This window comes from Macaca fascicularis, chromosome 7 (genome assembly GCF_037993035.2).
Source record: "Macaca fascicularis isolate 582-1 chromosome 7, T2T-MFA8v1.1".
In the NCBI taxonomy this organism is placed as follows: Eukaryota; Metazoa; Chordata; class Mammalia; order Primates; family Cercopithecidae; genus Macaca; species Macaca fascicularis.
The window spans coordinates 86475999-86503586 of record NC_088381.1 but is presented as its reverse complement, the minus strand read 5'-3'; the positions used below and the strand labels follow the sequence as shown (position 1 = coordinate 86503586).

General features: G+C 46.7%; 2 protein-coding genes across 18 annotated transcripts in view; both read left to right on the top strand.

Annotated features, from left to right (window-relative positions):
• The window catches only part of SELENOS (selenoprotein S), a 219340-nt gene that overhangs the window by 42239 nt on the left and 149513 nt on the right, over nucleotides 1-27588 (top strand). The gene's annotated exons all lie outside the window — the stretch shown is intronic.
• PCSK6 (proprotein convertase subtilisin/kexin type 6) overlaps nucleotides 1-27588 on the top strand; it is a 191290-nt gene that overhangs the window by 42036 nt on the left and 121666 nt on the right. For 16 of the 17 annotated variants that reach the window (XR_012415496.1, XR_012415495.1, XR_012415497.1 and 13 more), the window contains exons 2-6: nucleotides 5220-5324; nucleotides 17162-17272; nucleotides 17797-17940; nucleotides 19198-19274; nucleotides 21258-21346. Coding sequence is in view for 9 of the 17 variants with exons in the window: in XM_045396062.3 (XP_045251997.2) it covers nucleotides 5220-5324; nucleotides 17162-17272; nucleotides 17797-17940; nucleotides 19198-19274; nucleotides 21258-21346 (526 nt within the window). In the remaining 8 variants the exon portion in view is untranslated. Of the gene's footprint in view, nucleotides 1-5219; nucleotides 5325-17161; nucleotides 17273-17796; nucleotides 17941-19197; nucleotides 19275-21257; nucleotides 21347-27588 lie in introns of those variants that run through there. The other variant, XM_073996859.1, reaches the window with a different exon arrangement.

Here is a 27588-nt window from a genome sequence, read left to right as displayed (position 1 = left end):
TATTGAAATGAAGGAAAGTGCACACATGCTGAGGGTACTGGTTCTCTGGGAAAGAACCTGCTGCAAAGGACAAGGACCAAGGTGCCTGAAGTCCCCCATGGCAAATAACAGTCTTAACTGTGCCAAGAGGCAGAAGGTTCAACAGTGAAGAATCCTGACTATTCATTGACTAAATGAATCTTGAACAATTTCACTGCTCTGTGCCTCAGTTTCCCCATATGTAAGATGAGGACAGTCATAACATCTACCCCTTACAGTTGTTATGAAAATCAAACTTATTCATTCATCTGCACTCCAAGCTTGCTGCCTGAAGTGGGGCGTGTGCCCGGCAAGCATCAGCTGCTCTTGTAATGAGCCAGAAGCACTCAGCAACAGTGAGGAACCCTGGCTGGGGGACCGGTGAAGGAGGGGGGGATTGCTGTTCCCTACTAACTCTGTACCCTTTTGTACCTTCCATATTTTGTGTCATGTACACATATTACCTATGTTTTCTTAAATGTCAGATCATCTTGTTAAAGAGGATTACACTACATTAAACTCTCTTCACTGTGAGTTCTTTGATCTCATTTCTCCCATTGTTCTGGTCAAGAACATTTAGCAAGGTTTGTAATGATGTTTTAACGATGTTACCAGTTTTATCAAGTAATGCATGTAATCACCTATCAATGTTGAGTAAAGAAACATGAGCATCCTGTATTCAGCAAATTGTTTATTTTCTTGAATGGTGCACGAGACGGGCTCTAATTAATTCATTGTGAATATATCATGGGCACGAAAGAGAACAAGAACATATTTAAATTTCATGTTATGACATTAAAAAAACAATGCCTTGCAGACTAGCAGTCAGATTCATTGATGAAGAGCAGGTGGAGGTCAGGGGAGGACACGGGGCTGAGCAGGACTGGGAAGTAGCCTGGGATGGTGGAGGCAGCGCCTCTCATCTATAATCAAGGGAAGGAGGAGGCTGCCAGGACCCTCCAATAGTGACAATCTGTGGAAGCCACCACTCCTGATTATAAAGGCAGCTGCTCAGGCACTGGCTGGAGAAGTGGTGCATAGTCAATTAGCTGTGAGCACAGGAGCAGAGCCAGCGCCTGGTGTGGACAGTGTCCGAGGCCACAGCCAAGCAGCAGCCACCCAGGATGTCCAGGCTGCTGAGCAGGGTGGAACACCTGCCATCAGGGCAAATGCCAGATAAAAAAAGAACCTCACTTTCCCTGGAAGATTATTTGGAATTTTGTCTTTAGGCTGCCCCCTTCCTGAGTCCAGCCCTGTCCATTTGACCCTGAAGAGGTCCTGAAAGTGTGGCAATCATTTTAAACCCTACTTGTGTATCTATATGTCATTTAGTATCACATTTTGTCACCTGCTTGTCTGTGAGCAGAATGGGGAGGCTACTGGTTTAGGAACTGGGAGCCCCACAGTGTGACATAGTCTTAACCTCCCTGGGCCTCAGTCTACTCATCTGTGAAATGAGGACATCTCTGTGGGTCCTTCTCACACCCTAATCTGTGAGTCAGGGCCAGAGGGCAGCCAGGTGTCCTTCATGTTGAACCAGGCCAGTGGCCACATCCCCGCAGGTGACCCTGTGTGAGCCTGGGGGCCTCACAGCCTCGAATCCTGTCCCCCTTCCCCATGAAGGCACCCAGAGTTGTGAAGGAACAGCCTCCCTCATTGGGGAGGGGCAGGACCTCCTCATACCTGGGGTGGACCCTGCTGTGGTAGGTCAGGTGAGAAGCCTAGAAGGGCTTAGGTGGGTGGGGAGGAGGAGAGACAGCGATGGCTGTATCATAAATGCAGCATCATCCGGGCTGAGGAGACTTTCAATGGGCCTGTGTTCCTGGGCAGCTGCCCCTGCCTCCTGCTGTGTCACCCTTGATTCTTTCACTGGTTTTGCCCATGATGAAAACCTCACGCTCCTGACCTGATGCCTCATGTTTCGAGGGGAGAGCAGAGGGCAGGATCACATGAGTCAGACAGAAGGATGGGGCCTCTTGGAGCATCTGACAGGAGGTTTATGGAAAAAGCACGGCTCAGAGACTCAATGAGATGCTGAAGATCTAGGCTTGCAGCCACACCTGTTTATCAGCAGAGTCACTCAGTGTATGGACCACCACTTCCCAACCTAGAGAACCCATGCTTGACATCAGAGACTTTGGTGAACTCCCCAGATACTCTCAGCAGCAAATGCTGTACATCACAGGCTGGCAACCTTTTCTTTTTCAAAGTTCACATATGAACTATTTTATCCTCGTGGGCTCTAGGATCTCTGTTGCAACTACTCGACTCTGCTATTGTAGTAGGAAGGCAGCCATGAACAGCAGGGAAAGGGTGGGTGTGGCTATGTTCCAAGAAAATTTATCAAAAAACAGTAGGTGGATATATACCCAAAAGAATTGAAAGCAGGGACATGAACAGATATTTGTACACAGCAGCATTATTCACAGTAGCCAAGAAGTGGGAGTAATCCAAATGTCCATCAATAGATGAATGAATAAACAAAATGTGAGGTATGCAGATAATGGAAGATTAGTCAGCCTTAAAAAGGAAGGAAATTCTGACACATGGTACAACACTGATGAAACTTGAGGACATTATGCTGAATGACATAAGCCAGTCACAAAGGACAAATGTTGTATGATTCCAGCTTCTTCTGCAGCTGGCTTTGCAAGAGCAGCCTTGGCTGGTGTCCCCTTCTCCCCTGCAGTGGGAGCATCCCTCCCCATCCCCCCAGCTCTCATGCTAGGCAGGATATAAGTGTCCAAACAAATGGAGTTCTGGCCACTGCTGCCTCCAGAGGTGGTTGGCCTGGTCAGCTTTCTGGGGACTGTCTGTGCCTTTCCTGGATCGTTCATGGAGAACAGTTCACATCAGCCCAGACCCTGGGGCCTTTGCAAAGGATGGTCATGGCTGCCCCGGGGCGGGGGCTGGATGGCTTTGGGACTGGCCTTTGAGGGGAAAGGTGGCTGCCCCAAGCCTGGCTTAGCCGTTCAAAGGCCAGGTGCTGCCCTGAATGGCTTCCAGGGCTACCCTGACATGGGCCTGCTAAGAGTCAACAGTTCTGTAATTAGTCTGCTTCTTTGCCAGCAAGTTTTATTCAACTCTTAGTTTCTCCATGTCCCTGACGGAATTGACTTGAATGCCCAGAGTTAAAAGACCAAAAGTTATGTAATATCTCCCAGGGTTGGTGGCAGCTTATAAGCAAACATGTTGATTAAACACTGCTGCAAGTTGAGACTTCATGATTGCCTCTGTTGCTAAATAACAGCTCTAGTGGGTGAGGAGCAGCCTTTTGACACATGTGGCAATTAACTTTGTTGAAGAAGTGAGCAAGGTGACTTATATGTAGGAAGAAAAATAAAAGTGCTTGTGAGAAAAATAGGGCAGAAATAATGAGGTTTATGATGGCAGAAAAACGTGAGAATCAGAATTGCAGGAAACAGTGTATCGAGCACTTACTACCTACCTGTTGGGTCTCAGCTAGCTCTTTCACACATACCTATCTCATTCAAATTTTGGAGCAACCCTTCAGGGTGGTGGTTGTTAGTCTCATAAGGAAACAGAGAGGGTAAGCCCAGGTCACCCAGAGGGAAGGGGTCAAATTAGATGCAGACCTGGATTTGGCTAAAATCTAAAGCATCCCAGACCCAGAGAGGGGAGTGGAGGAGCCAGAGAGAGAGCTCCCAGGACCACCAGCATTTGTTGAATGCCCACTAGGTTCTAGGCACTAAACTAGGCTCTATATAGGTGATTCTTATTTATTCCTCATGACTATCTTAGTATTTGATATTCTATGGTTGTAAGCAACAGAAACACACTGGAGCAAGCTGAAGTAGAAAAGGGAGTTCTTTATTTCAGAACAAAGTGGTGTCTCCTAAACCCAAGAACAGGAGACACCCAGGCTACCAGGATTGCTGTAAAGGAGAACTGAAGGGTAGTAAAGGGGCTCGGAGGCTTTCTCTTGCACTCCTGCCTTATCTTCTTGTGCAAAGATGTGAAAATGGCCACTCACAGTATCCAAGTCCCTCCAGGTCTCCCCCTGGGCCAGTCAACTCTGTTGAGGTCAGACCATAGCAGACTAAATGGCTATGTATGAGGTGGGAGCAGCCAAGGAGTTGTGAGTCGGGTAGACTTTAGTCCTACTTAACTTTTAAAGGTAAGTACCTTTATCCTCATTTTACACATAAGGAATTGAGATTCCCGTGAGTCAAATATCCTTGCCCAAGGTCACGTGGCTAATCTTGGTGGATAGGTAGGGAGGGTTTGGACCAAATTGTTCTGACTCAAAACCCATGTTTGTAATCATCATATAGAACTGCCGTAGAGGACCATTAGTCTTAAATTTACCCTTTAATCAAGCTGGAAAAGAAACTAGGATGGTTTAGCCTGGGAAGATCAACTTGAGAGTCTATATGATATTCAGTCCATCTTGATTTTAAAATCATTTTTGGAGGATGGTGATCAACTAGCACCTCTCTACAGCCAAGAAGCAGGCTTCCGATAATAATGTCCCCATGCTCAAGCCTGGTCAGACATGAAGGTGAGCTGGTGCTACAGTGAGGGCCAGCCCTTCTTGAAGGTCAGGGGCTGGGCCACAGGGCTGCTGTTGGTTCCATCCTGTCCTCAAGCTGAAATCTGTCCTGACAAACTGCCCCTGGCAGAAAATTGGGACACCTCAGGGGTTTAGATGTTCTCGTCTGACCCTTTCACAATCCCCAAGCAGATGGATCCACGTGTTTTCTTTGGCTGTCCCATTGCACTTGAGAGTGAGTGTTCATTCTTCGATATTTCAGTTTACCCATGGGGTGGAGAGGATGGAATTTGTTTATAAATGAATGTTTTGGTGTAGACCTGACTTGACACCAACTTAGCTACTTCAGGGATGCTTGGCTCTAAACGAACATTCATTTCTGTCTGAAACACTTGGCCACGATAATCCAAACTTTAAATGATATTAATTTACCGTGAGATGTGGTGGAGTATGTGCTCTATGGGAAATATGACTTAGTGTTGTTTATCTAAAAATGAGTGTCTAAATCCACCTTCATGTTTATAAACACTGCATACATGCCAGAGATATGAGGAGCAGTGCGGTGGAGGGTATGTTTCCCCTGGGAGAATGAGCCCTTCAGACAAGGGGGAGATTCTTGTGGGGTGGAAGATTTTGGAAGCTGTTCGTGAGACTATTAATTGATGGTATTCTGCTTCTTGTCTTGCAGATTGGAAACCTGGAAGATTACTACCATTTTTATCACAGCAAAACCTTTAAAAGATCGACCTTGAGTAGCAGAGGCCCTCACACCTTCCTCAGAATGGACCCCCAGGTACAGATGGTCAGAATGCTTTCCTAAGGGCTGGAGGGTTTGGGTCTACGGTCCTAAAAATGGCAGAGTCTGGATTTTAATGTGATTCTGGATAGACATGAGTTTTCCACATTCACTTTAACTACAACAAGACAGGTGTAGCTACATATCAGACCATCTGAACTCAATCATGTGAGTGAAGATCTCTCAGCATTCTAAAATCAACAAAATACAATAATTACAGGAGATACATATATGAATCTTACCCATAAAACAAAAACTCTAAGCAATTCAAGCAAGTATTTTAATAATGAAATTAGAGATCAGGCAGGTGGATGTATTTGTGGTTGCCATAACATGGATGTTAATGGTTACTATGAATTTGAAAACCGACTTTTTTTCCTCAAAGATTCACATGATCTTCAGGATTAAAACAAGTGTGATTTGAAAAGAAGCTAACATTTTAAATTGTAATATAATCCATATTTATTGGGTGGTTAATTATATTTCCTTTCTGCATAGACTTGAAATTAAGGTTTGACAAATACCAATCAACAGATATTTATCAAGATTAAAAATTTAAGGGCCGGGCGCGGTGGCTCAAGCCTGTAATCCCAGCACTTTGGGAGGCCGAGACGGGCGGATCACGAGGTCAGGAGATCGAGACCATCCTGGCTAACACCGTGAAACCCCGTCTCTACCAAAAAAAAATACAAAAAACTAGCCGGGCGAGGTGGCGGGTGCCTGTAGTCCCAGCTACTCCGGAGGCTGAGGCAGGAGAATGGCGTAAACCCAGGAGGCGGAGCTTGCAGTGAGCTGAGATCCGGCCACTGCACTCCAGCCCGGGCTACAGAGCAAGACTCCGTCTCAAAAAAAAAAAAAAAAAAAATTTAAGATGGCCAAGTGAGCCTCTGATGCATTCAATTATTCGGTATTTTTGGAATACCTGCCACGTGGCTGGCTCTGTCCACACCAGGGCCCGTGGAGCTGGCGGCGGGGCTGACAGAAAACAAAGCAGGAAATAGAAAGATATGTGATATGTCACAGGGCGATGAGTGCTGAGAAGGAAAATGAAGTTCACCTGAGAAGCAGTAGCAGCCCCAACAAGGAATGGAGGTCATTGGTAAATCATAGTTTTAGGTCACAGAAATCATCTTCTCTTAAAAGTTAATTTATGTGCTAGATGTTTGTTTGGGCTTCCTAACCGGTGCACAATACTATTTCAGCTATTTCCAGAAAACACTTACAGTAAAGTTTTTATGGAAAAATGGGTTCTTGGTGTTGCCCCAACCCACCTACTTCAATGACAATCAGGGCTCTTTTTATATTGACTGAGCAGGGATTGGTTGGAGAGATGCGCTATCTCTGGGCTCTGTGCCTGAATTATCCTTCGCTGGGGCATCGAGTGGTGAGCGTTTTGATTGGTCCTCATGGAGGAAGTGGTCCTCATGGAGCTCACCCATGGATCTGGGCTGTGAAAAGGCAGACTTGTCTTGAGTATATTTCTGGATTGGTTTTATTGGTGGATGGATGGATGAATGGATGGATAGATAGATACGGATAAGTCAAATGAGATAGATATAAAACATTGTGCTAATTCCATTATTCCTTCATAGCAAGGGAAGGAGTTAACTGTTTACTAAGGGATGACTGTGTGCTTGGGCACTTTACATGCACCATCTCACCCCATCACATGGGGGTGAGATTATGTCTACTTGTGCTTACACCATGGAACATGAAGGAATGTTTTTCAAAGGGGCCAGTATATTTAATCCTCTAGGAAAAAAGCCAGATTGTAGTTGTTCGTTCCCAAAGAGTGAGGCACTTAGGGAAGTGTGGATCAGTAGAAAACTGAGCAGCGGGGGGCCTCTGTACAGGGTGCAAAGGCTGATCCTGGAGGAAGCGTGAGTTCTGTGAGGCTGAGAGACTGTCATCTGTCATCTTGGAGGAAATTCTAAGCTAGAAAAGAGGTCGATGCAGCACCCCTCCACACTTTCACTTTAAGCAAGCGCTTGATCTGCCTTGTGAAGAAACATCCTCATTCTTCAACTGAAGTCTTTTGAGTTGTTGAATTGCTACCACGCGGATAGTTACATCGAAAGCAAGCTGTTTGCATGCAGGAAGCCCCTCTCATAGGCATGCTCTGAGAAGAGACGGGGACCGTGGATTTCTTAGTCTTCTTTCCATGAGGCCTTCCAAGAATTAATAAAGCAGATTCTTAATTGCTAGAACTAAGGCAGAGTCGAAATAGGAGACTTCATCTGTGTTTTGACTACATCCTCTGTTGTTGGTGACTGTTTTAAAACTTTTAAAGGTACCCAGGTTGACTGCTCATCCCTTCCTTCCAAAAATATGAATGGTGCACCTGCTGAGTGCCGGACCCTGTGCCTGAGTGATGCAGAGCTTCCCAGCAGGTCTCTGTGCTGCTGAGTCCTCAGTGAAGATGGGAGTGGAAGACCCGTGCATAAGCAAGGCAGGCTGAGGCAGCAGAGACAGACTCTGTGGAGGGCTTGAGGGCCACCATGCCCTGGACCTGCCTCCTCTCTGCAGCACCTGAGCTGCTTGATTGACCCATTTGAGGTGTGTTAAAAGTCCTATATTCAGTTTGGGTCCGAGGGTAAAGCATTCCCAGGCATTAGTTGTCTCCTTGAAGCCAGCAGAAGGAAGGATAGAGACTTCCTAGGCAAAGGCTACCATAGCAGTTAAATTTTTTCAAGTAAAAATCTCCTTTTCACAGAGCTTCTTAATAAGCTGCTGGCAAGGCTGCTATCAATGCATCCTGCCAGTAAAGAAGAAAGGAGAAAGGAAGAAAGGTAAACAGCCTGGGCATCCCAGGCCTTCCTGGAACTTTCATAGGATTGGCTGATTGTTTCTCACAGTTCTAATTAAATGGTTAGCCCCGGGGAAAGCACACAGACATCTGAACGAATTATGAATTCAGAATCGCCACTGAAACACCTCTGTTTAAATTTGTCTAGCTTTAATGCAAACCAAATCAATTAGCTGTCAGTCTGACTAATATTTACTCTACCCAGTCATTACAATTAAATATTTGGTGAAATTAGCTGTTTTATATAAGTATTTAGTGTTATCTTTTATTGCAGCGCATCGGAACATTTTCCTACATTGGCAAAGCATTGTTGTGATACCTTCACATCTGGAGAGCTGTGTAATTAATATTATTAACAAAAGGAAAGATGATTTAATATTATTCAGAAACTTCGGAATGCAAGGCCGCCATTGTGTTCAAATGACCAAACTGGAAATGAATGTTATGGGGCTTAGGATAAAGTTCAATCAAATGCAGACGGTATTTTATTTTAATTAGCTCCAGTCCCTATTGTATAAAAGTGCTTTGATAAGTGATGGAATTTACAATCCACCCCATGTCACATAAAAGCAGATAGAATGTACATTTGTGAAAGCAAAACAAAACTCAAGGGGGGGTCAACAGCAGGACTTTGTTAAGCACGTGTGTGTGCATGCACACTTATTAGGCATCTTCTTTGCACTGATCCTGTACCAGAATGGTACAGTCATTTTCCTTGCATTCTTAATTACCTTTACTTGATGTTTTTCTTGCCATCTTTGAAAAGGGCCATTTTGCTCAGATGGCTTTGTTACTCAGCCCTAGCCTTGGAGGAACAGCCCCTGTGTTCTCAGTGTGCAGTTATCGGTCGCTGGGTTTTTCCAAGGCTTGTCATTTAAGCAAACTGAAAGCATTTGTTTTTAACTTGTTCTTTTGCCAAAAGTCTGGAGAAGGGTGGATATTACAGAAGCGTCGACCAATCACTGAAGGGGCTCACAAATTTTTTTAAAATTACTTGTTCTGATTATGTTCCAAGCTGGCTTATACTTAGTCATTGCTGCCTGTGTCTTCCAGACCTTACATTTTAGCATGATGACTTGGGTTCAGCTCTTTCCTTCCCTACAGATCTCAGCCAGATTGGTGATGGAAATGGAAGGATAAAGATGTAAAGAGGGAGCCTTGGTGGCTCCTTACAGGGCCATAGGAGGCTTCGGTTTGATGCTTCATTTCAGTGCTTTAAAGTTTAGAAGTTGCAAAATGATTGCAAGGACCAGAGAAGGCATTCTGTTTTGTAGGATGGGACTTTGCCCCCAGAGTTTAATCAAAGCTCGGGTTTCCTTCCAGCAGTGATGCAATGTTGAAGTAGATCTTTCCATTAACCACAGATGGAATTTTATCTAACAGTTTTGTGTGCTAGAGCAATTCAAAGTGCAAACAAACAGAAAGTTCCTGACAAGAGCACATAGACAGTAAGTGACCACATTGGTCTCAGGGGTTGATGAACTGTGTAATGGACTGAGGGCAGGGCCAGGCAGCTGCCCAGGGCCCAGTGGATTTGCCCACATGGGGACGGTGAACTGCTCCCCCATGAGGGTGATAGATTGACAGTGACAAGCTGGCTGTTCACATTTTAAGTACCACCCAGCTGGTTCTAGTGGCATGGCTACTAGGAATTGGTAAAAAGTTTGAATGTGTAAATATACCTTAAAAGACACCATTTTACTCTTTCACCTGAATGCTCTGCCCTTCCACTTAGATGTCTCAAAGACAATTCAAAGTCAATATGTCCCAAACCCAGCTCACTGTCTCTGACCCAAGTCTGTCTCAGAGGGAAGCACTCATCCACATTTCACTGCAGTGCCGGTAACCTCTCCTTCCCTGCTACACTTGCTCCACCTCCTGTACAACCCGGCCCTGCCATGTCCTGTGTCTCCTGCCCTAGACCCAGCTCCTGTCATCTCTTGCCTGCACCACTGCACTGCCCCCCTTGCTGGCCTCATATGGGCATCCTTGCCCCAGCCAGTCACCTCCCATGCTCCTGAGGGATCCTCTGAAATACATGCCTGATGGTGCCACAAAGCTGTATCTACACCTCCCAAACCCTGCTTGTTCTGGTCTCCGGTGGCCCCCTGAGTCCCAGATACCATTGGCCTTTAAAGTCCTCCTTGGATGACTTTCGCTCTTTTTCCCTCTGCAGAGCTTTTGCACAGATGGCTCCCCACCTTCCCCTGTTGTCGCTGTCTTCCCCACCTTCCCCTCTGGGCTCCAGTATCCCTGCCACCAGGAAGCCTGCTCAGAGGCTGCAGACTTGGCCTGCTCTTCTAGCAGAAGTATGTTTGTATTCTAGATCTGGCCCTGGAGTAGGAGCACACAGCAGTGTTTGTTGGGAACGATGACTAGTTCAGTTTGTTTGGGATCTGTCAGGGACAGAGACAGAGTCGGCAGGGGAGCTGCAGGTGGTTCCTGGGGGACCTGGATCATCAGGCTTGGGAGGGTGTTCAGTATTCCAGAACCAGAGGAGAGGCAATGGAAAGGCGAACTGACCGTGCTCTGCGGATGCATCGGGAGAGAGGAACGTGGAGTTCAAAGCATGCAAGCCCATCTCTTGCCAATGCAACAGGAAGTTATCGAGGGCCAAGGCCACATACCATTTGTTTTTACTCCCTTACAAGTCCAGCAGCTACCCAGAGAACAGTAGACAATGCTTACTGAAGCATATCTCAAGTTCCACAGATTTGGTTCACATAAGCAAGATATGTGTAACATAAGCAACTTCTTTCTATGTAAATACTTTAGAAGTAAATTCTGACCCACCTTAGCTAAATTATAGAAAAATCCTAAATATAGTTTGAATCAACAAAGCTGTATCCTGTATTGCTGGAGCTAAAATAACAGAGGTACTGACAGTGACTGGGTATCAGATATGTTGAGCAGCGTCGGACTTCATAGGTTGTTAGTCAGCTGGGGCAGTTGTAACAAAGTCCCATAGGATGCGGGGGCTTCAATCACAGAAATGTATTGTCTCGCAATTAGGAAGGTGGGAAGACTGAGATTACGGTGTTGGCAGGGTTGGTGTCTTCTGAGGTCTCTTGCAGATGGCTGAATTCTTGCTGCATCCTCAGATGGTTGTCCCTCTCTGCGAGGGGCTCCGTCCTAATCAACTCTTCTCATGGGACGCTGGTCAGATTGGATTAGCCCCTCCCCCATCATGACCTCATATTAACGTAATTACCTCTTTAAGGCCCTTATCTCCCATTACAGTCACATTGTGAGCTATCCGGGGTTAAGATTTCAACATAAGAATTTAGGGGTTCACAGGTCAGCCCCTAACAATAGGTGAAGCCGGGCTCCGGCTGCCTCTTCTGTTGTCAGTGAGTGGAGGTGGGTGGCGGGCAGTAGCGGGAGGGGCACCTTCTGTCCCCTTTCAGCAAAATCAGAACTAACTTACAAGTGAATAGCTTCACTTTCCCAAAGAGCTTTCACACGCACCATCCCATTTCCACCATCGGCAGAGCGAAGACTTCCCTCTCTCGTGACCGTTAAGCAGGGGTCTTCTGGCACCTGTAGTTCAACTTTGATGGAAAGAATTCGAGAAATGGTCTCTACACTGTTACAGTTATGGCTGCAGGTGAGGAAGTGGGGAGGGAGCTGGGCTCACAGCTGCCTGGATGACATGGGAGGTGGTGGTGGGGGTGGCTTTCTAGGCTGAGTTAGAATGTCTTTTATTTTTCGGTTCCTCCTCCCCCTCCTCTACTGCCCAGGCTTACTCACTGGGTCCCTGCTGTGTGGTTGCCATGGCAGCCTGGTGTTTCCCCCAGCCCCACCCCAAGGTGAGCCAGTGCAGCGCCACAGGTGGGCCTGGGCACCTCACTGTGATGGGCTCTCATGAAACCATTTAATCATCTCTCACTTGTGGCGATGGTCCCCTTGCCCTGCTGGAAGATGACAGCTGTAGTACCGGTCCCTCACTCAGGGAAAACTTTGATCTGCTTTCTGCCTCTGTCTAGCTTGGTTCAGTGGTTTTTAGCCATTTGGGGGGATCACAGGCCCCTTTGAAAAGCTGATGAAAGTTGTGGGGCCTCTCGCTCTCCGGAAGAAAAAAGAAATCATGCTCATGCTGGCACCATTTTGTAAACAGTTCTAGGGTTTCTGGGACTTGAGCCTATCCTTCCACTCCTTGAGGGACTGTGGGATCCAGGGCAAGAAGACTCCGGCGTGGTGCATTAATCATTGCCTGTCAGTGAGAGAAGGGCCACATTGCACGTTATGCACTGACAGGCACTTGTCAGGGAGTGGGATTTTTCTTTCTTTAAATTCACCTCTCAGCCTTCTCATTTAGCTCTTTAGCTAGTTGGATATTGGCCCAGCAAGGTGCTCAGAGCAGTCAAGGTTGATGGGAATCGAGATCTAAGCGCCACAGACTATTGAGTGCACAAGCTCTCAATGAGGACTGGTCCCAGCCCCTGCTTTACAGTTTGGAGGCAGAGGCCCAGGCAGAGTGCCCGCCTCCCACACAGAGAGAATAACAGGTTTATTTTCTACAGTGCTCTGATTGTTCTCTCCTGGAGGAGCCTTTAGAGCTTGGTGGCTCCTGGGTGCAAGGTCTGGCCTCTGACTCCCTCCCTTGATGTGCCCTGGTATACAGTTAGGGCTGGCTTGCAGTCCCCTTGTTCTTTCACAGTTACAGAATAAAGTAGCCTTCACTTTGATGAAACCAGGGAGAAAAGAGAAAAGAAAGAGCAGGCTGAGCTGTCTCCCTTGCTTTGGCTACAACTGTGCAGAACCTGTGTGAACCTGGTGTCCCCAGCCCTGCCGGTGTGTACTTCAAGGAACCTCAGCAGCTTGACTCTCTTGATGCTGTGTGGGACCCCTGGACCCTAGGGGAGGGTCTCTGTGGCCTTCACTCCATCTCAGAGCAAAGACTGTGAAGCCCCTCTCCTTTTAGGACTCTCCAGCTCCCAAGAGCTTCTAGGGGCCTTCCTGAGCCACAGCAGGGCCCCCCACAAATAGGCAAGGGCTTGAAGTTAGGGCAGAAGGACGTGGTGTCTTTGGGTGGAAGTGCAAGTGGGAGGGATTTCATGCTCTCTTTGGTGACACTGGCTCATGAGTAAAAGTTTGAAAACACCCGCCCCTGTCGCTTGTCACACCCAGGACTGATGTGTCAGCAAACTTCTGGCCCACTTGTGGCCCACAGGGAAGAAGACATGGCGAAGGCTGCCCATGGCTGCTGGCTGAAAGGATGCTTGGACAAGGATCACAACTCAGTGGCACGGACAGCCTGCGACATGGCAGGCCGTTTACTGGAACGTGAGCAGGGCCCCCTCCTGGGTCTCTGCTTGTTGTGTTACCCTTTAGGAACATCCTTAGATTTTACCTTGTCTTATCAACAGAGGGACAGTCAACGGATGCCTCATTTTAACTTGATTTCCCAAGAAGAAAGCTGGAGGAAGCATACACTACAAAAGAAAGTGTCGCTGTGCACTTGTCTCGAGAAGATGCTGAAGCCTTCTTCATGATTAGAACTCCCTGCCCCAGAGCATAACTCATCTATAAGTATGCTGCATGTTTAGCAGGAGACGTACATTTGGGAAATAGAGAAAAGGAAAAAGATCAGAGTGAAGTTCTATCTTCAAAATATGACTTTGAAGAAATCCTGACACTTTCTACAGATTTGCAGAGAAAGATGGTTTGTGTTTGGGCTAGAAGTGGCATTTGGCAAACCTTGCCTTTGCCCCAAATCACCTATAGTTGATCTTCCACAAAAAAGTCAACAGATGTCATCCAGCAGTCATTAAGACCTAATCACATTTTCTTTTTCTTCTCTTTTTTTTTCTTGGTTTTTTGTTTTGTTTTGTTTTGTTTTGTTTTAAGATAGTCTCACTCTGTCGCCCAGGCTGGAGTGCAATGGTGCAATCTCTGCTCACTGCAAGCTGTGAGGGTTGCTTTCATTCGATGGGAGAGCTGGAGTTTTAGTCACTTGTTTTGGGGCTGGTGACACACCTCTGACCTCCACAGAGTGTCCAGGTGGCTCCCAGTTTCACCCCGAGGGGGCATTGAAGGCAGAGCTTTGCATCCCAGCTGGGGAGGGGAGGGAGAGGCACTTTGGTCCTGGCTGGGAACCAGGTATATTCATGCTGATCTTCCCAGAACCTAGCGCCAGACAAACAGGAAGACTCAGTGCATTTTTGTTGAGTGACCCACAGAATAAGTGACCCCAGGATGCCTGCTGTCCAGAGACATTGGGGAAGGTGAACTGGAAAATGACTTTCTCTTTGTGATGGGTAGGAAGTGGGCTCTGGGATCCCCTTGTGCTGTCCTGGAGCTGAGTGAGAAGGAAGGGAGTGACTGGAACCCAGAGGAAGGGACAGAGTGGCTGCTGGGCGAATCAGCCTCTGCGACTGCACTGTCTACCTGCACCTCATCTCCGCAGAGAAGCCCCCGTGCCTGGTCAATCATCTGTTGTACAGCGTTCAGTTCTGTTGGCCTGACGGCACCTCACTTGCAGTTGGAGACTTACAATGAGAAGGTCTGTTAGCAGAGAGAGGGCTGCCCCTGTGACCACGCCAGAGAGAGAGCCCCAAACTGTGCTGCGGGCCCCAGGCTATCACAGCCCCTCTCAGAACTGTATGCCAGTGATGTGGGGTTTTTCCCAGAGCCCAGCAAGGGCCAGGGGCCGGGTTGCTCAGGCTCTTCCTTCCTGCCGAGGAACGCTCTTATGACTTCTGGCTCTACGCTTTCCCACATCTCCCAGCTGATTAGTGGGGCGTCATCTACTTGGGCTTGGAAGGGCAGAGTGCGCCGCCTCCTCTGACTGGAAGTGTGGTCTGGTGGGCACAACGGTTGGAAGGGACTGGATGTTGTTAGAACAGAAAGTGAGTTCAGGGCTCCTTTGCACAAGCAGGGCTCAGCCTGGCAGGAGGGGCGGAACATCCCTGGGAGCTTTGGGCTGCGCGGGATCTACATACCACTGTATTTTATAATAGGGTGCTTAACACATTATGAAATATTGTTTGCGGCATCTTAGACCAGGTAAAAGCTTTCTAGTTCAGGCGGTAATATATGGGGACATTGCAAAATGCCATCAGCAGGTGTTAGGAACAAAATATCTCATTTTATAGTTTTATTTTCTGTGGAAGTATCTATCAGCGGCCATTATAAATTATCTAGGACTTGGTGCTGAGGATTTTTTAAGTGTCTGACGTGAAATTGATTTTGAGCCCTTTGCAGTGTTTCTAAGGCGTCTGGTCTGCTGGTGTTTTATAGACGAATTACATCGGAGTGGGACAGGCTGGGATGCCTCTCTTCCAGCATTTTGTCCTGTACACCAAGGATGCCCTGGAGATCATCCCCAGTCCTAAATGTGAGCTATATATGCAGGTGCTCAGCTGTCCTTGCTCAGGATGATGTGGAGAGGCCGAGGCTCAGGGAGGAGGAAGGGAAATCTTATCCCTTTGCCCTTGAGTACCTTTACTCCCTGCCCGCTCAGCCTTAGGTAGCTCTGTTCCAGCTTCCAGCACGACCCTGGTCACCAGCCGTGGGTCACCTTGGGGCCCCTCCCCCTCCTCTTGTATCCTTGCCTTCCTCTAGCTGCCTCCTCCAGGCAGCCTGCCCTGTTTGGAACTCACATCATACTCTGATTGGTGGGACCCCTGAATGTAGTGCAGACTCCTCAAGAGCACAGCCCTGCTGCCCATCCTTATCCCGCCCATCTCAGGCCCCAGAGCCAGGCTGAACCCCAGCTTTGAGCATTATTCAATCAGGTGGAGCTGCCATGGTAAGACCAAAGAAAACATTCCCACTCAGGGCCCATGAAGTCTTTACCCCAAGATCCTTTTAAAATGAAAAAGCTTTCCTAGCTTGAAAAGATTGTGTACACAGGATGATAAGAGCGGGTGTGCTCCAGGCACTGGTCTGAGGGCTTTCTGTGTGTTCGTATATTAAACCTGTGGCGACCCATGACTGTCCCCACTGTGTGGGTGGACACCACCCTGAGGCCATGGATGTCCACTGCCAGCTCTAAGTCACACAGCTGGTGAGCACGGAGCTGGGCTTTATTGCAGGTGGCCTGGTGCCTTGATCCTTGGTCTTAAATATCAGTGATACAGCCTTGTGAACTTTTTTCCTTGATCATGAAAACAAATCATGCTGATTGAAAGACAATTTATGACATCCTGAAAGTAATTGTAAAATTTTAAATTAGCAATAATGTCACCACCCAGGAATTGATGCTACTACTATTTTGCTGTATTCCTTTCTAGATTTTTCTTTGTGCATGTTTTGGTACCATGTTGCTGGTGGCTGCCAAATATTCCAATATATGGCTTATCATATTTACTTATGTCCTTGCTGTAAAGCAAATTCCAATGCCGATTAATCAAACACTTTCTTCATTCATTGCTTTCCCATGTATGTATTTCCTTTTTCTTCAGGACAGGGATCACCAGACAATTTATTGGCAACTTCACAAGACTGGCTTCCTTCCTTCCCTCCCTCCCTTCCTTCCTTCTTCTCTTTCTGTCTCTCTTTTTTTTTTTTTTTGGCAGAGTCTTGCTGTGTTGCCCAGACTGGAGTGCAGTGGCACAATCATGGCTCACTGCAGCCTTGACTTCCCAGGCTCAAGCAATCCTTTCACCTCAGCCTCCTGAGTAGCTGGGACTACAGGCATGTGCCACCATGCCCAGATTTTTTTTTTTTGTAGAGGTAGAGTTTCACCATGTTGCCCAGGCTAGTCTCTCAGGCGATCTTCCTGCCTCAGCTTCCCAAAGTGCTGGGATTACAGGCGTGAACACTTTCTTTCTTTCTTTCTTTTAGTACAGCGACTTCAAAATCTATCCGAGTGGTGTTATTTCTTCCTCTGTATATACAAACAAGTTCTCATCTTTCAAATGCAGTCACTTTGAAGTGAAAATATCCCCAGGAACTTACCATCTAAAATATCTACTATGACACAGATATTCATGCACAAGGAAGCCTGTAGTGCCTGCAAAGAGGCTACATGAAATCAAGAAATCATTTCTAATATAAACAGTAATTGCATTTCTTCTGGTAGGTGAAATGGCTTCAGCAACAGGAAGTGAAACGAAGGGTGAAGAGACAGGTGCGAAGTGACCCACAGGCCCTTTACTTCAACGACCCCATTTGGTCCAACATGTGGTACCTGGTAAGTAGGACAGGACCTCTCTCTGCCCCAGGACACTTGTGCCGCCAGGTCTCTGAAATGGGTTAATTTCCCCCCAATGAAGCTAAATTCAAACAACATCTCCAGACAGACACACTTCACCTTGAGGGTGTAAAACCCCTACGTCAAGGCTGTGCAGCACCAGCTTTTGTGTAGATTTTTTCTGAAACTATGCACACACCCTGGGGTGGGGGCTCTTTGAGAGGGGAGGCGATTTGATGCAGGCTGTATGACTAAATGGCAAAGCCCAGCCCCTGGACAGAGCTCCTGTTGGGAGGCGATGCCCTGGGAAAGTGATAGATGGCAGGTGCAGAAAAAGCAAGGGAGCACTCTGCATGAGTCTCAACCTGACTGGGAAAGAGCATCTCTGCTATATAAGCAGGGATAGGTGTTCCCTCCTTATTTACTTGCAAGCCTAAGCGTCTTCCTGTGGGGTGTGCACCGAGTGTCAGTTCTGCATCTGGAATGTCCATGGTGGGGGGACTTTGTGTCTTCTGTGCTTACAGCATTGTGGCGACAAGAACAGTCGCTGCCGGTCAGAAATGAATGTCCAGGCAGCGTGGAAGAGGGGCTACACAGGAAAAAATGTGGTGGTCACCATCCTCGATGATGGCATAGAGAGGAATCACCCTGACTTGGCCCCAAATTATGTAAGTCAATCCTTGGAACTGACATGCAAATATACTCAACTGTGCTAGTCATTAAGTAAATGCAAGTTTAAAAACAGTAAGGTCCCATTCTCCCCCAACTCCCGTTAAGTTAAGCAGTAAAGAAAACTATGCTGGAGAGAATTAGGAAAATGAATATTCTACTACTTGCTACTGTCAGGGGCAAGGGTTTTGCAGAGGGATTCATCCACATGCTTGCAGAGTCACTTATACTTTTAGGAATGGAGCCTCAAGAACTAAGAAATGCATGGAGGGGGATCATCAGCATACAGATAGTAGCAACACGAACAGTGACAGGATTACAGCGTGAAAACATGGTCTCTAGGCCCAGAGTACCTCGGTTCCTATCCTGGGTCTGCAAATGATTAGCTCTGAGATCTTGAACAAGTTACTTAACTTCTGTGTGCCTCAGTGTCACCATCTGTAAAATGGGTTCATAAGAGAACTGGTCTCTCATGGAGTTATTGTAAGGACTAAATTAGTTAAATGTAAGGAAGCAAGCTTGGCATATAGTAAATATGATAAATGCTTGAAATCCTCTAAGGGACCTGAGCGCCTACCAGTGATTAAGTAAACCATATTGTATCCATCTGACAGATCATTATGCAGCCCTTAGAAATGAATTTTGCAGACCATGTCAACAACACTGGAAAGCTTTCATCATATATTTTAAAAGGAGGATGTAAAATTATGTGAATACTATTATTACAGTCATACAAACAAAAGCATACCTATTGAAAATATAAAATTAAGGAAATTCTGACACACGTGGCAACATGGATAAACCTTGGACATTATGCAAAGTGAAATAAGCCAGTCACAAAAGGACAAATACTGCATGATTCCACTGACATGAGTGACTCAGAGTAGCCAAAATCTTAGACAAAAAGGTGGCATGGGGTTTGCCAGGGCCTGGGAGAGAGGAATGGGGAGTTAGTTTTTAGTGGATATGGGGTTTTGCAGGTTGAAGAGAGTTCTGGAGATGGGTGGCGGTGATGGTCACACAACACTGTGAATGTACTTAATGCCACCGAACCGTACACTCGAGAATGGTTAAGGTGGTATATTTCCTGTCACGTATATTTTACCACAATAAAAACATGTAGGAGATTATAGCTATAGTAAGAGAGGAATCCCGCATGTGGTTTCTCTATTTGCCAATAGAACATAAAATCCATTTAAACAGAGCTGTCATATGCTGCGCCATTTCTCCTCACTCACCAAGATTCCATTTCTTAGGATTCCTACGCCAGCTATGATGTCAACGGCAATGATTATGACCCATCTCCACGATACGATGCCAGCAATGAAAATAAGTACGTCACCACCTTGCCTCCTCTCCCCGGCTTCTCTTCCCCTCCCTGCAGCATCGCTATTGAATGTGTGTGTGAGGGAGCTGGTGAGGCGGTGACTGCCGGCATATCTTCCCTGCCTGGGCGCTAGGCAGGCTTATCCAGGAGTCACAGCCCATGCCAGGCACAGCCCTTCAGACATGGCCAGCGTCTGTGGAGGTAGCCTGTTCCTCTGGGGTGTCACCACTGGCGGGCAGCTAGAAATGTTTGCAACTTTCTTGGAATATTGTAAAAGAGAAGCCCTTAAGTCTAACAGTCTCCATGACCTGGTGTGTGAAGACAGCAGTTTAGTCTGTTTGAGCACATAGGTCACATGCCTGAGCTTTTGTGACTCTGTGACCTTAGGAATGAGGTGGAAGGGGCATGAGTGATGCTGGATAGACCCAGGTTCAGATCCCAGTTCTCCCACTTACTGGCTGCGTGCATGCTAGGTGAGCTGGTTGAAAATTCATGTCTTGGTGTCTTAGAGGCTTGTCCAGGCCAATGACGTCCCCTACCTCACAGGGTCACAGGAGGGGTCAGTGAGATGATGCGTGAAGAACGCACCCAGCAGATTCTCCAGAAATGGCAGGTGTTTTTGTGTCACTGTCACTTTGCAAGTGGAGGCAGTGGGGTGACAGAGCCCAGGTGACTTTGCAGTGTAAATGGCTGCCCTGGGCTTGGTCCTGGGAGTTCATTTGCTGTCTCTTTCCTTTCTCCATCAGCATGCCCCATACCCTGAGCTCTTATCGTTCCTCCAAAAATATTTAGAGGAAAATAATAAAAGCCTTCTTCCTCCCCACTGTTGACAAGATGCTTGCTGAGGGGCGTCCCCGATTATAGTCTTTTAGTTTGCGGTTGCTTTGATTCTGAGATTCACAAACGGAGGCACAGGCAGTGCTGTGCAGGAAGCCTCAGCCACTGGAGTTCCACACAGCAAGCTGCAGAGCTCCCGGGAGCCTACAGCGGCCCAGTCTCATGCACGTCCCAAGGTGCCCTTCCTGTTGCCAGTGAGGACGCCTGGGGCAAAGGAGGAATGATCCACATACCATGCAGTGACCCTTGAAGGGTAGGATTCAATCCCATCCTGAGCCATCCATCGAGCTCTGTGACCCCGGAAATAGCCCTGGCCTTGAAGCGGTGTAGCTTCCAGGCAAGGACAGATGACTCGCTTCCAAAGGGCTGCTGCCTGGGGCGATTTTTAAAGGCAGCTTTAAATTTGAATCAATGATTCCCATCCTCTGTGGACTCTTCTCAAAGATGTGCTATTTCAAGTTGCTCCTATTTTGGCCCCCGCTGGAGGAATTGACCCGATGTGGCACATCAGAGAATGGGGTCATTACTGAGGAAAGCAATTTGTTTTTCTGGTCATTTCTTCATAGTCCCCCAGCTGCTGAGTGTTTAATTTAGAGCATTCTTCCTCAGCTCCAGCTTAAATGGCCTTAGAAGCACAGGAAGGGCTGCCTCAGGGTGAGCATGGTGTTATAGGTGCATGGGGGATGAGGCAGGTGACATCAGCACCAGTCCGTTCTTTCATCCTGCCGGGCAGCAGGTGTCCATGCTGCCAACCACAGGAGACATGGGGCCGAGGTGGCGCAGCACCCACCCTACACAGCAGTGGCCATGTGCCGACTACACATGCTGCGAGGAGGAAGGTATAGGGCCACGGGCACTGGGGCAGGCACCTTCCTCCAACATGGGGGTCAGGGGAGGCATCCTGGAAGAGGTTACCTTGAGTGAGCACTTGCCACATTCAGGATGCCAGGAAGGGCTGTACCCAGGCTGACTTGGTGCCTTCTCCCAGAGTGGGAGTGGGGTTGGTGATGAGAGGGGATGCAGGAAATGGGCTTTAATGACATCTCTGGGCTTTGGACAACTGACTCACTTGTTGCATTGAACTGAGCCATACACTGAATTCACTGAAACTTTCTGGGCTGCATCCTCACTTGGTTTTTTCCTTTGTTTCAGACACGGTACTCGTTGTGCGGGAGAAGTTGCTGCTTCAGCAAACAACTCTTACTGCATCGTGGGCATAGCATACAATGCCAAAATAGGAGGTAAGGCCGGGCGCGGCAGCCTGCAAGCTAAGGGGCCTGGGGCAGGGGCAGCTGGAGAGCTCCCTGTCTGCTGATCTCCGCAGCCTCCTGTCTTTTGGCCTTGGCCATGTCAGCAGACACCTGGGCCAGAAGCAGCAGTGCCATCTGTATCATGGCCCAGGCAACTGGCCCACAGGGACTGGGGCCTCAAAACAGAGGAACTGCTTACTGTTTTGCCTGAAAAGCCATTGCAGTTCCCATCGGAAAGGTACTCTCTGTCCTCTGGTCCTGCTGGCCTGGCCGCTGACTCCTGGAAGGCTGCGTTGATTCCCCGCTGCCAATAGCCTTCAGTGGCTCCCTGTCACTTCCCAGACAGAGTCACAGCTTTCACCTGGGACCAGAGCCTTCCCTGGGTTCCGACTCCCACTCAAGCTTGCTGGACCACCTCTCCTGCCCCTGCCCTGGCCTTAGAGGACATTTGTTATAGTGTCCCTTAGACACATCTGGTCTTCCCGATTTATGCCTGGGCTTGAACCATTCCCATCCCCGCCTCCCTGTGCCTCTCCACTTGGCTCCATCCAGCTGTGCCTTACGGCAGTTGATGCCTGCTCTGTTCTGTGAAGTGCTCCCTGGATCCAGCTCTCCCCCATCTCGTTCACCAGGGAGTCAGCTCTTCTTGGTCCCTTTACAGAGCAGCAGCTGCCCCTGACCCTGCGTGCATCTGGCCTTGCCGTTTAGCTTCTCACACTGGTCAATCAAGCTGCCCTTGCTAGGATGAGGCTTTGGAGTAAAGTGTTGAATGGCTCTCTGTTCCCCATGGGAGCCCAGCAGTGTGACAGCTCAGTCACCAAGTGCTCTGAAGGCCCCTCTAGGTGCATGTCATTGACCCGGGAACTGAGCAAGTGGGGGCAGCAGAGAGGAGTGCCAGAGAGCCTCCAGGGACTGTGGCTTCACCCAGGAGACCTGTGTGCCTCTCAGTTCGAAGGTGCTCCTGCTCACTCAGGTGGCTGCAGTGGGAAGCCACCTTCCCGGGGCACTGCCGTTCCTGCCACTGAGCCTTGGTGAGGGTGGCTGCAGCCCCTTTGGCTGCACTTATGAGCAGTACCAGGCAGGGAGGTTGGGCCAAGGTTCCCTGGATCACTAGTCCTTGGGGGAATTTCTTGTGTTTCGAAAAGAGGGTCCTTAGCTTTTACTTAATTTAGGACTCTCTGCCTGTCTTTTCCCATGGAAATCTTGAAAGTGGTTGGATTTTCATTTCATAACAGAATTAACCCCCAAGGGCATGTTCTGCGAACAAATTAGGACACTGTCAACTAGCCTCACTCCTTTGTGGATAGTTCTTGCACACTGAGATATATAAGTTCTCCCTGGAGCCTTTGACGATGGGTACAGAGCCCTGAGATGTCTCTCCAGGAGCTGTAGAATCGGGCCAACCTGGGTGCCAGTTCCATTCCCACCACTCACTGACTGTGTGTCCTTGGACAACTTACATAACCTCTCTGAGCCAAGATTTCTTTACCTGTGGGGTGAAATGACCATGAGGCAGCTGCCTCCCCAGGTTTGTTATGAGGATGAAGTCAGATACCATGTGCGAAACCATCGGCTTGGGCTAAGTCTGCAGGGGATAGCTGAACTCCTCCTTCCCTCTTGCTGAGACTCTCAGTGGGAGAATAAAAACCATTTGTGTTGCTTTGAGTGAGGGGTGGACCCCACATTTAGGGTTGCTTGAGCCTTGCTCCCCCAAGTCCCTAGACTTTGAGCATGGCATCCTCTGGGAGCCGTCAGAAATGCAGAATCCCCACCCCAGGCCTACTGAGTCAGGCTCTGCATTATAACAAGATCGCAGGGGATTTGTCTCCAAGTGAGCATTTGAGAAGCACTGGTTTAGAGCACTCCCTGGGATCACACAGGTGGGTAACACTTATATCGTGGATTGTGGGGAGGAGTCAGTGGAAGTAACATGCATAAAGATCCTCCCAGATAAGGTGCACAGTAAATACAGCGTTACCATTAGATAGTTCTACACTCATTGCCAAACTCTTTCCCTACGTTTCCCAAGTTCTACAAGTGAAGGTGCTCCCTCCAGATTTGGAGAATGTAGGGATAGAATTTGGCATGTGTTTAAAACAAGAGTAATAGCAATGCACTGTGGGTTTATAATGTAGGAAGTTATATATATATATATATATAAACAACAGCAGAAATGGTAACAGTGATGGTGAATGGAAACACTCTTAGATTTATACATTATACAGAAAGTAGTATACTATTAATTCCAGATAGCCTGTGATAAGTTAGGATATGCATTATAGTCTCTTGAGTGACAACTAAAAATAAAGATAGGAAAAGGAAGAGCTCTATGGTCAGCTCCAGGGACATCCCAGAGAAATTACCTGTTGTGTACCAGCACACTCAGAGAGGGAGGCTGTGTTAGGGCACCCCACCCGGAGGTGGGCTCGGAGGGAGAACCAGGAGGAAGCGGGGTGGCTGCCTGTGTGGAGGGGCTAAAGCTGTTTGCAGCAGCTTTGGAGCCAGTGGCTATCACCAGATCCTTGGGTCAAGGCCAGCCTCAACCCCACACCTACCTCGCAGAGAGGTGTGAGCTCCACCTCATGTCCTCAATCTTTATGTGGCACGCTGACCCCAGCCCGATGCCGCAGACCTAATTGTCTCCTCAGCACTCTCACGGGTAGTCAAGTCCTCTCATGTCAGGCTCAAGCCATACCCTCATGCTCTGCCCTCACAGAGTGCCTGCTCTGCCGCTCCTGGGCTCCCATCTGCCCCTTTAAACTTCAGTACGTGGTCCTGTGCCATCTTCCTTGTTGGTTCCTTCCAAAGACATGCTGAGCTCCTAGAGGCCCAGAACTGTGGCCATCATCTCTTTCTTCTGTCAATGGCATACCCAGTATTACACATGCAACACGTGCTCAACCATATTCAATGCATTAACTAAAAAATATCCCTGTTACACACATCCTAACTTATCCCAGTCTATCTGGAATTAATAGTATACTTTCTATATAATGTATGAATCTAAGATTGTTTCCATCCACCCTCACTGTCATTGTTTGTGCTGTTGTTTTTATATATTTTACTTCCCATATTATAAACCCACAGTGCATTTCTGTTATTCTTGTTTCAAACACGTGGTTGACTGCAAACTGCTTATGAAAAGAAATACACTTACCTACATGTGTACCATTCCACTGGTCTTCCTTACTTTTTCTAGCTTCAGATTTCCATCTTTCCATTTATCTTCAGCCTGTCTTCAGGCTCTTTGGTATTTATTGAGGTTATCTCTCATCTCTTTTGATATTTGTTGAGGTTCAGGTATGCTGGTGAAAAATTCTCTCAAATTTTATCTGAAAGTGGCTTCTCTTCATTTTTCTTAAAAGAAATTATGCTGAACATAACCTTCTAACTTTTTTTTTTTTTGTCTTTCAACACTCTAAAGATGTTATTCTATTGTCTTCTGTTATCCATTGTTTTGGATGATGAGTCAATTGTTAATTGTCATCCTTATTGTTGTTCCCTTTTTTTTTTTTTGAGAGATGGGGTCTTGCTCTGTCACCCAGGTTGGATTGCAGTGGCACAATCATAGCTCACTGCGGCCTTAAACTCCTGGCCTCAAGTGATCCTTCCAAATGAGCTTCCCAAGTATCTGGGACTACAGGTGAACACAACCTTTCCCAGCTAATCAAAACAAAACAAAACAAAAAAAAACAACTTTTTTCCTTGTAGGATGAGATACTGCTATGTTGCCCAGGCTGGTCTCAAACTCCTGGCCTCAAGTGATCCTCCCACCTCAGCCTCCCAAAGTGCTGGGATTACAGGCATGGGCCACCGTGGCCCGTCCCTATAGCTGCTTTCATAGTGTTATTTTTTTAGATATCTGTGCTTTGCCTGTGGCTCTAACATTCTTTTGTGTAGTTTTCTTCATATTAATTCCAGCTTGGGTTTTCTGTGCTTCTTAGTGGGTTATTCTTTTTAAAGAAAATTTGGGGGAAAAATGTCAATATTTCTTCAAATGTTTTTTAGTTCCATCTTCTTTCTATTCTCTGTGGGCACAGTTATAGTTGTTAGATTGCTTAATACGCCTCACCGTTTACTGAGGTACTGTTCATTTTTTTAACCCTTTTTTCTCTGCTTCAAATGGGATGATTTTTATTGAACTTCAAGTTAACTAATCCTTCCTTTTGTTGTGTTCAGTCTAGTCTTTAAAAAAAATTTTCAGGGCTGGGCATGGTGGCTCACACCTGTAATCTCAGCATTTTGGGTGGCTGAGGTGGGTGGATCACCTGAGGTCAGGAGTTTGAGACCAGCCTAGTCAACATGGTGCAACCCCATCTCTACTAAAAATACAAAAATCAGTCAGTCAGGTATGGTGGCACGCACCTGTAATCCCAGCTACTCGGGAGGCTGAGGCAGGAGAACTGGTTTAAACCTGGGAGGTGGAGGTTGCATTGAGCTGAGATCATACCACTGCATTCTAGCCTAGGTGACAGAGCAAGACTCCATCTCAAAAAAAAAAATTCAGATATTTACTTTTCTGTCTTATGATTTCCATTTGACTCTTTTTTTTTTACTGTTTCCAAATCTCTCCTGGGTCTCCATCTCTTCACTCATTATATCTATCTTTTATTTTAGACTCTTTAACATGTTTGTAAGAAATACTTTAAAGTCTTTTGCACTTAATTCCAATATCTAGGTCATTTTAGGAGTATGTTTATAATGACTGATTTTTCTTTTTACGGTGGGTCATATATTTCTCTTTCTTTGCATATGTCTAGTAATTTTTTATTGTATGGTAGATACTGTTACATCGTAGAGACTCTGAATTCTGTTGTCTTTGAATACCATTAAGTTTCGTTCTAGCAGTTGGTTAAATGTGAGCTTGTGGAGACCTGATTATTCTTTTTTTTAATGGTTATCTTTCTGATTTGCTCATAGCCTTAGGGAAAATCTGTTAGCCCCAGGATATAGTCTGTTCTCGTAGACCATGACCCTCTTGGTATTTTAGTGGAAAGCCTGAAATGTTTAAACCCAGACCTCTAACTTAGCAAGTCTCAAACTCCAAATGGACTGCCTGTAGTGGGCAGCAGCTGAAATATCTGCTCAGCTCATCCAGCCTCTCGGCTATTGTTTTCCTACTGGACTTCTTAGAGGGTTGCCCATGTATAGTTCAGGGTTCAGCCAAGTGATTGTGAGGAGTTTATATGTTCTCTTCTGTAGTTCTCTCCTTTCTGAGATTTCTCCTCTCGATTTCCAGCTGCTCTGACAGTCCCAAACTCTATCCCTTGACTCCTCTGGAGAAAGATAATACTTTACTGTGCTTTAGTATTTGAGTTCTAGCCTCTCTGCACCAAAAGAAATGGAAATTTCTCTCAAGAGGAAAAGTCATGTCAACTTGGATCATACCCAGTATGGTTTGTCAAGAATTGAATCCCCTGCCTACCCTCTGCCTTTTTCTGGTCATTCTTCAGTGCTCTTAAAAAGTTGATTTTTTCTAAGTAACTATTTTGTTCAGAGTTTATAATTATTATCTTTAATAAGAAGAGTTAGTATGATATATGCAACTCTGTCATTGTTGAACTTAAAACTTGTGGTTTATAGTTCTTTATCAATTAGATTGTGTATTAGTTATCTATTGCTGCGTGGCAGTCATTCTAAAAATGTAGCTGCTTAAAACAACAAACACTTGTTTTCCAGCACAGATAGTGGCTTTGCTGAATGTTTCTGGTTCAGGGTCACTCATGAAGTGCTAGTCAAGCTGTTGGCTGTGATTGTAGTCTGAAGACTTGACTGAGTCTGGAGGATTCACTTCCAAGATGAGTTACTTACAGGTCTGTTGGCTGGAGTCCCTGATTCCTCACCGTGTGTACCTTTCCAGAGGGTTGCTTGAGTGTCCCCATAACGTGGTAACTAGCTTCCTTCATAACGAGTGGTTCAGGAGAAAAAACAAAACCAGATCAGCAGTGCCCTTTATGACCTCATCTCAGAAGTCACGCACCATCTCTTCAGCCATTCTCTGTGTATTAGAAATGGATCACTAAGTTTAGCATACACCCAAGGGGAGAGAAATTTGGTCACACCTTTTGAATAGAAAGGTGTCAAAAAACCTGTAGACATAGTTTAGCCAGGTTTCTTTGTAAAACTGTGTATTCCTTATAAATGTTGTCACATAAAAATAATTAAATCAAATGAAAGAAACAGAGGAACTGTCCAAATTATATTAAGAAATAGCCAGGCATGGTGGCTCATGC